This window comes from Asparagus officinalis, chromosome 7, assembly GCF_001876935.1.
Source record: "Asparagus officinalis chromosome 7, Aspof.V1, whole genome shotgun sequence".
Classification (NCBI taxonomy): Eukaryota; Viridiplantae; Streptophyta; class Magnoliopsida; order Asparagales; family Asparagaceae; genus Asparagus; species Asparagus officinalis.
The window spans coordinates 34,216,392-34,228,002 of NC_033800.1; the positions used below are offsets into that span (position 1 = coordinate 34,216,392).

Below are 11,611 nucleotides of genomic sequence, written 5' to 3' on the forward strand. Positions count from 1 at the left end.
TTCTATGCGGGAATCAATCTCAGCCGTCAAATCCATGTCGCATAGAAATGCGTTCCGCCTTTTGAGTACAAGTAGAGGGAACTCGAGAATTTAGAGAGACAGAAGTGAGGGTTTTGAGTTTAGGATTCTAGGGTTTTAAAGCGAAAAAGGTATAATCCTTCGGATCTTCTCCTCTTTTCTCTTGATTTGTTTCCTAGGGTTCTAGATCGGCTACACGCATTGCGTATTTTGTAAATTTTTCGAGTAATTTTGGCGGTATGTCGAGATTTTTGAAGTTTTTAGGGGTTTGGTGACCATTTATTTGGTTGGATTTTAGGCGTTTGCTATGATTTTAGAAAAGCTTGTCGTTTTAGTGTAATTTCTCTACATTTTTGCTAGGGTTTTAGACTGTGTACATGCATTATTCCTTTTTGCTTTGTATTTGAGCGTCTTTGGCGTTAGATTAAAAGGCTTTCAAAGATTTTAGGGGTTTTTGACTAGATTTATGTATAATTTTGTGTCGTAGAGGATCAAGTGGTGTCTTTTATTTTGATTTGGTTTAGATTTTTGGGTTTTTTTGGCTCTCTTCTTTGAGGAGTTTGTTGTTTTAGTATAGTTTGCTGCTTTTCTTTATTTTGGCAACATGCATTGCTCTTAGCTGTTGATGGGAGAGGTTCTAAAGCTTTTAGGGTTTAGTGAATTTCTAAGGTCAGGTTTTGCTTTGTATAGGATTACTTGGCTTGTATCCTTTGTTTAAGTTTAGATTTGAGGTTTTTGTAATTTATTAAAAAGAAAAATTTAGTGCTCTAGTCTCATTTTTCTACATCTCTTCATGTTTTCTTAAAAGATAATATTTTGTCTTTTAAGGTGGGGTTTCTTTTGTTTTTTAGGGATTGCCTAAGGGTCTCGGAGGATTTTCTTTACATGCAGTGTTTTTGTCGATTTTCTAAGAGCGATTTTCTAAGAGTGATTTTGGTTGTAAATGAGGGTATTGTAAAGTTTTTGGTGGTTTTCATTGAGATTTAAGGTGATGTAGAGGCTTTATTTTTTTAATTTTTTATAGGGTATTGCTCTGTTTTAGTATACCTTTTAAAACGTTTTTTTGTCGTCCTTTTTAAAGTCTTATTTTTGCTGCTTTATTACTGTGGTTTTGATTAATCTTTGAAGGATTTGCTACGGTTAGATCAGCTACATGCATTGTTGTTTTTTGCAATTCTTTTGGAGTAATTTTGGCAGGTGGATGAACTTATTTTGAAGTGTTGGGGATTTTTAGAGACTTTTAGTGTGTTTTTTGGGATACTTTTGGTATAATCTTGACTCTTCCCTTAATTCCTCTTATTTTGGGGCTCCGATGTTAGATCGGATACATGCAACGCTCATTGTTATTTTCCTAATTTAGCAGTAGACAAAGAGAAGTTTCTAGGAGTTGTTGATGAGTTTTAAGGCTAGATTTTGTTTTTGATGTAGTTAAAAACTAGTTCTAAAGGCTTTACTTCTTCTTTATTGGCAGGTTATAAATTGAAAATGGATCCCCTAAATGGCGAAGGACAAGATGCATTGCCACCTCCACCACCGATCATACCGCCTGGTGTAGTACCAGTCAAAGCCGACCAGGGGCAAGATTCACCCCCTAGAAAGCCCTCAACACCAAAGAGGGTACCAATGGCAAGACCTGGCTTGGCTAAGAGAGGTCAGCCTGTACAGTTGCTAACTAATCATTTCAAAGTATCAGTTCGGAATGTGGATGACTACTTTTACCACTACAGTGTATGCCCCCAAATCTTTACACTGCTTTTTCTTTTCTTTTCTTTTTCTTTGCACTATTTCCCCTTCTCATTTCTTGCTTGCCTATTAATTATATAAAAATTATACTGTTCTTTTTTATACTGTAGGTTGTCATTAAGTACGAAGACGACCATCCTGTGGATGGAAAGTCGGTTGGCAGACAAGTTATTGACAAATTACGACAGACCTACGACAGCGAGATTGGTAACAAGGATTTTGCATATGATGGGGAGAAGAGCTTGTTCACACTGGGTTCCCTCCCGCAAGTGAAGAATGAGTTTACTGTTGTTCTGGAGAACACATCGTCAAATAGGTGACTTGTTGTGTTTCATAGTTTGTTGTCTATTACTATTCTCGGTTTACTAATAATACTGTGCTTCTTCTTGTCCGTTTTTCATGTAGAGCTGCTGGAAATGGAAGCCCCAGGGGAAATGAGAGCCCGGGTGAAAATGAACGCAAGCGCACGAGGCGACCATACCAGACAAAGGCCTACAAGGTTGAGCTGAATTTTGCTGCGAAAATCCCGATGCAGGCCATTGCCATTGCTTTAAAAGGACACGACACCGAGAACTCCCAGGAAGCACTTAGGGTGCTTGATATCATCCTCAGGCAGAATGCTGCAAAGCAGTATGTTTATTTTTGATATGCTAGCGTTAATTTATTAGTGACTTGTTATTTTTGTTTTTTGTTTTATGAAATCAATGCTTCTTCTAGGGGCTGCCTGCTGGTCCGACAGTCATATTTCCAGAACAATCCTTCAAATTTTACTGACATTGGCGGTGGAGTTTTGGGTTGCCGAGGCTTCCACTCCAGTTTCCGGACCTCCCAGGGGGGTTTATCATTGAACATAGGTAATTCCTTTGTAAATGCTGATGGTCACAGTCTGTGATTCTGATAGTTTTCATATATCTGTGCATTTTGGACCAATGGTCAGCTTATAGGCTCTTTTTTGTTTCACTTGGCTATATAATGCCGTTCATGCTGCTGTGCAGATGTTTCAACAACAATGATAGTTAAACCCGGACCTCTTGTCGATTTTCTTATTGACCACCAGAAAGTCCGAGATCCTTTCCAAATCGACTGGGGGAAGGTATGGATCATAGAATTTATTACTCCTTTTTCCTATATCATGTTGGTTCTAAAATAGAATGCGAAAGATGATAAGCCCATGTGTTAATTTATTTGTCGTCTACTTCTCTTTAGTTCACTGATATGCAATTTGTTTCCCTTTATTGTAAACAGGCGAAGCGAACACTAAAAAATTTGAGGATAAAGACGAGCCCATCAAACACAGAAGGGAAAATTGTCGGTTTCAGTGAATTACCTTGCAATCAGCAATTGTTAGTTCTCTCTGCCCCTTTTTTTAACATTTTAGTCTATTTTTATCAAAGTTTGGTATGGATTTGTAAACTTATGTATCAGATTGATTTCTGTAACTCAGTGTCTTGTCCGTGACTCGGGTTATCCTTGTAGTTGCCAAGTCTAATTATTTGTTATCACCTCAGATTTACTCTGAAGCAAAGAACTGGTAAAGATAGTAATGGAGATTTCGATGCCCAAGCAACCGAGATTACAGTTTATGATTATTTTGTAAAACATCGTAACATAGAGCTCAGGTATTCTGGTGATCTTCCGTGCGTAAATATCGGAAAGCCAAAGAGGCCTACTTATATCCCTATTGAGGTATGTTGGATTAACTGACCTCTATATCTTTCACAGAATCTCAGATAATGTTTTGTCCTATTTATACCTTACTGATCTACTTTAATTTTCTTTTGCCTCCAAGCTGTGCTCCCTAGTTTCATTGCAAAGGTATACAAAGGCTTTAACCACAATCCAAAGATCCTCACTTGTTGAGAAGTCCAGACAAAAGCCTCAAGAGAGAATGTCTGTTTTGAGCAATGTGGGTATATTTTAGGCTATGTAATATTTGATTGGTATATGTCAGCTACTTTTAAACGTATGATTCATTTTGTAGGCACTGAAGCACAATAATTATGATGCTGATCCTATGCTCAGAGCTTGTGGTGTTTCTATTAGTAGTCAGTTTACCCAAGTAGATGGGCGTATTCTACCAGCACCAAAGGTTTTGTTTGCTTGCATTCTTTGCAAAAGGACCATTGTGATGCTTATTTATTTATATGATCAAATCATTGCGTTGCTGTCTTGTCTGTCATTATTCAATGTCATAATATGTTCTTTGCTACAGTTGAAAGTTGGTAACGGTGAAGATTTTTTGCCTAGAAATGGCAGATGGAATTTTAACAATAAGGTTTGCCATTACAATCTCTTATAGAAACCTTTTTCTTTGTTTTTCTTAAAACCAGAAATTGCTGTTATGCAGAAACTCTTTGAAGCGACAATTGTAGATAAGTGGGCTGTGGTCAATTTCTCAGCTCGCTGCGATATGAGAAATCTTGTTCGTGATCTTATTAAATGTGGGAACATGAAAGGAATCGTAAGTGCTATCTTTTTATCATATTTCAGTCATTGTTCTCTTTGACAGCACACTTATCTATGTATTCTTTGATTTTTTAGCAAGTGGATGATCCATTTGTTATTCTTGAGGAAAATCATTCTATGAGAAATGCCCCTCCTCCAGCAAGAGTGGAGGATATGTTCGAACAGATTAAGTCAAAGCTACCTGGAGCCCCCAAATTTTTACTTTGTCTCCTATCTGAGCGCAAAAATTCTGCTGTTTATGGTCAGTTTCTTTTGAAATCAAGCTTCCTTATTTTTTGGCTTGCTTATCTGTGTCTGTTTGTAATGATAAAAGTTCTGTAAAATATTAGGACCGTGGAAGCGGAAATGCCTGGCTGAATTTGGAATAGTTACACAATGCATAGCGCCACAAAGAGTTAATGACCAATACCTTACAAATGTTCTACTTAAGATCAATGCAAAGGTAAGTTGTTAAAAACTTATTTTTTTGTCCCTGTTCTCCCACTGTTTTATTCACCTTTGACGCTGCTGTTGGTTTCTTTCACAGCTTGGTGGAATTAACTCTTTGTTAGTACAAGAGCGAATGACAAAGATTCCCTTTGTCTCCGCCTCTCCAACAATCATATTAGGCATGGATGTTTCTCACGGCTCACCTGGACATTCTGACGTTCCATCTATTGCTGCGGTATTGTGACTATATTGCTGATTAAACTACTTGTCTTGGTATCTTTTGAGGTTTTATATTAGTCCCAAAGTTCAATAATTCCATATAAGGCCCTCAAATCTTTGAAATTGCTCATCTATCTCTCAAGCCCCAAGGGTGGCTTTTCAATTTGGGTCCACAATAACCAAAATTACTCCTTAAACCCCCCCCCCCCCCCCCCCCCCCCCCCTAAACAACGAGGTTTGAAAACATAATGGGTCATTGAGGGACCAAATTGCTAGATCACCTAGGATTTGAAGGACATATGAGCAATTCCAAGGGTTTGAAGAACTATTGAGTAATTATTGAAGATTTGGGAGACTATTATCTAAATGACCCCATCTTTTATTCTTGACTGTGCTACTGCGACAGTTCTTTCCTGCCTATACCTTAATTGAGATTTTTCCTATTTGCTATATTCCACTAACAATAGCTGTTTGTTTGCTGCACTAGGTTGTTAGTTCACGACAGTGGCCTTCTATTTCCCGTTACAGAGCTTCTGTAAGAACCCAAAGCCCAAAGGTTGAAATGATAGATTCTCTGTTCAAGCCATCAGGGTCTGATGATGATGGGATTATCCGGTGGGACTTTGATTGGATATAATTAAACTACTTTCTTTTCATCTAATATTTTACATACTCCGGTCCATTGAGATTAATTTATTTAGACTAAACATTCTATGTTTTCATGATTTATTCTGTAACTGACACTGTCATTTTAAATCACAGGGAACTTTTGATAGATTTTTACACGAGTTCTGGTAAAAGGAAGCCTGACCAAATTATTATTTTCAGGTCTATTGTTATTCATTTTGTACCAGTTTTGCCTTTTCATTCTTTTTTTCCTCCCATTTGAAACTGGTCAGTTATGCTGGGTTTGATTTTTGTTTATCTCATAATATAATCAAGGATCTGATGCCCGTGGTTTTTACGTTCTCTTTCTGGCTTCTAGAGTATGTTCATGTATCTGACTTTTTCGCTTGCCATTCATTCATCTGGGGCTGAGCACAGTTCGGTTTAAACTGAACAAATTGATTGAAACGCCCAATTTGTGGTAGTTTGTTCGATTTTATGTTTATCTCGAGTCGGTTTGGGTTGGGTTCTTTTGAACCCATATTTACCGGACCGACTGATGACCTGTTTAAAATGACCCTGTTAATACCCTCTTTGTGCAGGGTCTGCGAAATGCACCCATGTCACTAGTGCGATTCCCCAAGTTAAAGCTAGGTGCCTCGCATAAATACTAGAGAAAGAGTGAGGAATTGGAACACCTATTTAAAGCACACTCAACTTAATAGGCTCTCTTGTGCAGGGCCCACACAGTACACCCATATGATATTCTCTCTTTTACCCTTTTCACAAATACCCAAAAAACCAAAAAGGAAGTCATGTCAGTCATTCTCCTCCAAAAGAGCGTAATTATTATCAACAAAATCTCAAATTATATGTTTCTCTAATTTTTTTGTTCTTTTTCAACCTCCACTTGATAATATTGTCTGCCTTCTCTTTTGTATTTTGTCATAGCCAGAGCAATTTGCTTTAATTGTTGCAGCCATCGCCTGATCATCCTTATCTTTTGTTGCTTGGTAATGAATACTGTAACAACCGAGAAAACCGACGAAATCTAACCGAAATAACTTGGTTCAGTTCTATTGATAGTGCAGTTCAGCTTCCGTCTGTTGAAAGTGATTAAACCCAACCAAACCGTCTGTTTGCTCTCCCCCACATTAGCTTCATGTTGTGCTCAATTGAGTACTTGTTCATCAACTATCTGCAAACATCTTTCTTTTTAAATGTTTTGTGCCTTCTTTTCCATTATTTTGGTTCTTAGTTTATCTATTTTTTGCAGGGACGGTGTCAGTGAGTCTCAATTCAATCAGGTGTTAAACATTGAGCTCGATCAAATTATTGAGGTCTGCTATTCTTAAATAGCTGCAATAAGAACAATTAGCACGTACAAATCATTTTATAATTTTTATATTGATTTTGGATTTTATGGGAGTTTTTTTCTATTATATTCAGGCATGCAAATTTCTTGATGAAAATTGGTGCCCAAAGTTTACGTTGATAGTAGCTCAAAAGAATCACCATACTAAGTTTTTTCAGCCTCAATCACCTGATAATGTTCCACCTGGTTAGTTTCCTCATTGTCTAAAAGTTAGTAAATCTTCAAAGATTATTACCTGCTTTGATTCCAATTGTGTCAAATATTTCTTTTCTTCTGTTTGTGTGTAGGTACTGTTGTTGATAATAAAGTTTGTCACCCCAGAAACTATGATTTCTATATGTGCTCTCATGCAGGGATGATTGTAAGTTTTGGATATGCTCATTGAATTCTAACCTTCATATATTCTATCATAAGCAATTAAAAGTGATTATTTTATTGCATCTAAGGCTGTGTTTTGCAACTCCACAGAACTAGTTTTGGTGGGTACAACCTTGGCCCAAAAACTATTTCTAAGTTTGGTAGTACTTGGGCCAAAATTAAACCAATTTTCTTTCGTTCAAATTCTACCCTTTTAATCTTGTTTCATTTTGTACTTGCCAGACAGAGCCGAACCTTTTTTTTCTTATTTTATGTGGAACCTTTCCATGGCTTTCTTAACTCTGAATAACATCATATATATTAATAGTAATCATATTCTTTCCCTTGTGATTTCTAAGAGATAAACATTCTATAGTACTGTTCTTTTTCCATTGTGATTTTTAACAAATATCAAATCCTATTATGTTTCCTTTGACAGGGTACGACACGCCCAACACACTACCATGTATTGCATGATGAAATCGGGTTTGCACCTGATGATCTCCAAGAGCTTGTTCACTCTCTATCTTATGTGTAAGTAGCGTATTATGCATACAGATTTCTCTTTACAGTTTGATAATATGACCTTGAAATAGTTAGTGCTAACTGCTAACATAATATTTTGCAACATGCAGGTATCAGAGGAGCACAACAGCTATCTCCGTCGGTAGGATGCCAATTTGGACATTTTATGTCTTTAGTCAATTTGTGGAATATTTTTTCACCATGGGGCATTCTCGTTTCCCTTTTGGTGTGAGCTGATGGTTCACTATTTCCTAGTAGATGCTTATTCGATTGGTCCACTTTACCACTTAGTTTCAATTCCGGACTTTATCTGCCCCTATATTGGTGATGTTTTATTCATTTAATCAGATAGCTTGTATACATCGTAAAATCTCTTTCAGAAGTAAGACAATTTTTTAGAGCATCAATCATATAATTCTCATTTCTGATGTTTTAGAAAGCTTTAGCTGTTTTTAGGCGCCAGACCTAGTGCCTAGGTGCCTAGGCGGACACTTAAGCGGCACTTAGACGTTTTTTAACATCGAAGGAGGAAGGACCGTTTTCGAAGATTCAAATCATGTCCTTAATGTTTTACTCGAGATAGACTTGAACATAAGAGTTTTGATCTTTGGTACATTTTAATTTGGCCAACTCTTTCAACCATTACTATGCTTAAGAGAGCAATATGCCTCTTTCTAACACCGTGTTGTCCGCGTAAGCAGCCCGTTGTCCCCTAGGCACTCCCAAGACTTGTACGGGCAGCCTAAGTACCGCTTAGGTTTAAGCAGCCGCCCAGGCGGCCACCGAGACTGCTTTTTAAAACAATGCGTGGTTCATATGTAACGGTGATATTTGATGATGTGTAACTCTCATATCAGCTAGCTCACATCAGCAGTGTAATGGGACTATGACCAGCGACCACTTTTAGTTTGTCTTATTGCAACATGTATGATCTGATTTTAGTGTTTCTGTTTTCTAGTCAGTTTATTTGTAAGCATTCCATATTTATTTATTTTTCTTCACCTCTATACCTAGAATGAGCATCTCAAAAAACTGCTGGAAGCTATACTTAGGAAAATTGTCTCCAGAAGATACAAGTAGACAACTCGGAATTAGTTACAGATCAATTGTGGGTTTATCTGTGGTCAGTGGGATAAATTTAAGCTATACTATCTTAGGATTAGTCAGTTTATTTAAGGTCTAACCCCATTTCCTTAGCCTCATACCAAGTTCAGTCTGGTTCCTGCGAATGGCCTTGGGGCGCAGGCAACATTACCGATTGAAACTTGGCTAAGGCTTGTATACTAAACTAGATGATCTGGGCCCAAGCGGGGTTATGATTTGGTAAAGTTAAAATTTAGGCCTGAGCTGAGCCATCTTATATCTGTATCTAAAACGACAATTCAGGCCACAGAATTTGACACTAAATGTTAATGTCATTTAGCTTTGAAATGAGTGCTTGACATGTAAAACTTTGTAGAGAGACCCTTCTACTTTCTTCAGCAGAAAAGTATCTAAGCTCCGAATTAACATCTTACACCATGCTATAGATAATTAAATGACAGTATGTTGAAATTGTTTATTGCTGCTAGTTGCTCTCCATAATAATCTGAACACTAGAAACTCTTTCTCAACTAACAATATAATTCAGTGTAAGCATGTTGAACATTCCTATTTTATAATTTGGCGCATTGAAATGTCAGCCGTTTTTTTGCATCCTTAGCTCATTTTGGAACGACAACATCACACTCAGATAAGATGTGTTATATACTTTATAATCTGTGCATGTGGGCAAGGGATATAATTTATTGCTGATACTCAGAAATATTGAAGGAATTATGTATTAAAGAAGGCGAATTTTCTGCCCATGATTAGTTTAATGCTCATGTCATGATATAGCAACTCGCAATAGCCCTTGTACCCTCTTACCGAACGGTCTGGATGTTTTGTTCTGTAGAAAAGCAAATTTCTGGGTTGCTCTTTAACTCTATATGTTTTAGGAGTCCAAAAATTTTGGGATATTTAAATAGCAATTCACATCAGCCCTTCAATGTCTTGCGTGGTTTATTTTATTTTTCATTGTATTTAATTTAACTTTCTACCCGTCGTGCTAAGAAATATTCGGGGTCTCAACTCAGTCTTAGGGTTTGGTTTTTGGACATGTTATAGCTCAAATCGTCTGATATCAAAACCGAACCCTAGATTTTCTTTTGGACATGTAATAGCACAATTCACATCAGCTCTTTAATGTTTGCATGATTTCTTTATTTTTTCATTGTATTTAATTTAATTTACCCATCATGCCTAGAAATATTTGGGGTCTCAACTCAGTCTTAGGTAGATTTTCTGGACATGTTGTAGCTCAATTCACATTAGCCCTTCAATGTCTTGCATGGTTTATTTATTTTTTCATTGTATTTAATTTAATCTACCCATCATGCTGAGAAATCTTTGGGATCTCAACTCAGTCTTAGGGTATTGTTCTTGGACGTGTTATAGCAAACCAAACCCTAGATTTTTTCTGCATAGATTGCAAGCTAATTTGAATCACAGAGCTACTATAGCTGCAGAATAGACTTGGCTGGAATCATGAACTTGGCCCTTACCAATAAGATGGATTCCAGAAAATTAAGAAATCAAGGAGAACCGTACACTAGAGTAAATGTGGGCATACAAATAACTTGCCTGTTTTATTGGCATTCAACAACTTTTGGAGTCCTTTTACATCTGCTTCTTGATAATGCTTTATATAACTGCTTTGTATTTCTTAAAACTCTTACCATCATGAGGATATGACGATCTAACGGCTTCTAGCCTCATGTAATTTTCCTATTTGTTTCTCAAAGCCTTATTCTGATTCTTTTATTATGTGTGCCTAACCTTCTACTTTATTATCTAACAATATTTCATTTTCTTCAGTTGCTCCTGTTTGCTACGCACATTTGGCCGCTACTCAAATGAGCCAGTTCATGAAATTTGATGACTTGTCTGAGACTTCCTCGAGCCATGGAGGGATGACTGCTCCTGGGGCCATTCCGGTGCCTGAACTGCCACGTCTCCATGAAAAGGTGAGCAGCTCAATGTTCTTCTGCTGATGGAGAAGATCATGTTTTTGGTGATAATGCTAACTATGACAGTAGAAACAACTTTATTGTATATATATTGCTCTAGAAGTATGGTGTTTATTATCTAGGAGGCACTAGAATCAACAATGGTTTTGGGGTGTTTATTTTGAGAGGTTTATCTGAAAGCCCTCTGGTGAAGTCTATGTTGAACTCGTGATGCAAAGATGCAAAGTCCTCTAGTGACAATAGAAACTGCCTTTATTTTATATATTGCTCTAGAGGTATGGTCTTGTTATTATCTAGGAAGCATACTAGCATCAACAGTGGTTTTGGGATGTTAAGTTTGAGAGGTCCTGAAAGTCCTCTGCTGAAGTTTATGTTGAACTTGTGATGCAATATGCTAATATGCAAGTGTTGCTCTTTATTTGACATGTTTTCATCATTATTTTGGTTCTTTAACCGAGATTTGTGGTTGGCAACTATTTTTTGTTATCTTTTAAAGATTTTCCCTGATACCTGATCTGTTTTCCCTCCCCTTGGTATTTTGAATATTGTTCTAGTTTTTGGGAGTCGGTGCTTTCCCTGGATGTATGTATATTTGTGGTATAAACTCTACATTAAATTATTGAGCCAATTATTGTTAAAGCGCTAATATTTCCTTTTGTATGATGTTATATTTCAAGATAAACTTAGTGTCAACGGAAAGCATTGCAATGTGGTATGATATTTGTTTCTAAGTCTGTCAGCATGCATGTTTAACTACTTGTGCACAACTGTTTCAGTCCATTCGCAGACAAATCTGAGCGCAATTGCTTGTTTTGTTAGAACC

General features: G+C 37.0%; 1 protein-coding gene across 1 annotated transcript; it reads left to right on the forward strand.

Moving 5' to 3' along the window:
• Positions 1-11,211, forward strand: LOC109848861 (protein argonaute 4B-like). The gene is made up of 23 exons (XM_020418570.1): positions 1-149; positions 1,490-1,746; positions 1,872-2,077; positions 2,167-2,391; positions 2,479-2,615; positions 2,757-2,854; positions 3,007-3,104; positions 3,270-3,447; positions 3,551-3,667; positions 3,743-3,850; positions 3,974-4,036; positions 4,109-4,222; positions 4,303-4,468; positions 4,557-4,669; positions 4,754-4,891; positions 5,363-5,490; positions 5,638-5,703; positions 6,758-6,821; positions 6,931-7,042; positions 7,144-7,217; positions 7,653-7,747; positions 7,849-7,880; positions 10,637-11,211. Exons 2-23 carry the CDS (start codon positions 1,504-1,506, stop codon positions 10,810-10,812), a joined length of 2,751 nt encoding a protein of 916 aa, XP_020274159.1. The 5' UTR covers positions 1-149; positions 1,490-1,503; the 3' UTR covers positions 10,813-11,211.

Excerpts from the sequence above, each read along its gene's own strand:
- LOC109848861 (XM_020418570.1), top strand. The coding sequence starts at position 1,504 with ATGGATCCCCTAAATGGCGAAGGACAAGATGCATTGCCACCTCCACCA. Across the intron at positions 2,392-2,478 it reads AGGCAGAATGCTGCAAAGCA|GGGCTGCCTGCTGGTCCGAC; the intron begins GTATGTTTATTT and ends TGCTTCTTCTAG. Across the intron at positions 4,223-4,302 it reads GTGGGAACATGAAAGGAATC|CAAGTGGATGATCCATTTGT; the intron begins GTAAGTGCTATC and ends TTGATTTTTTAG.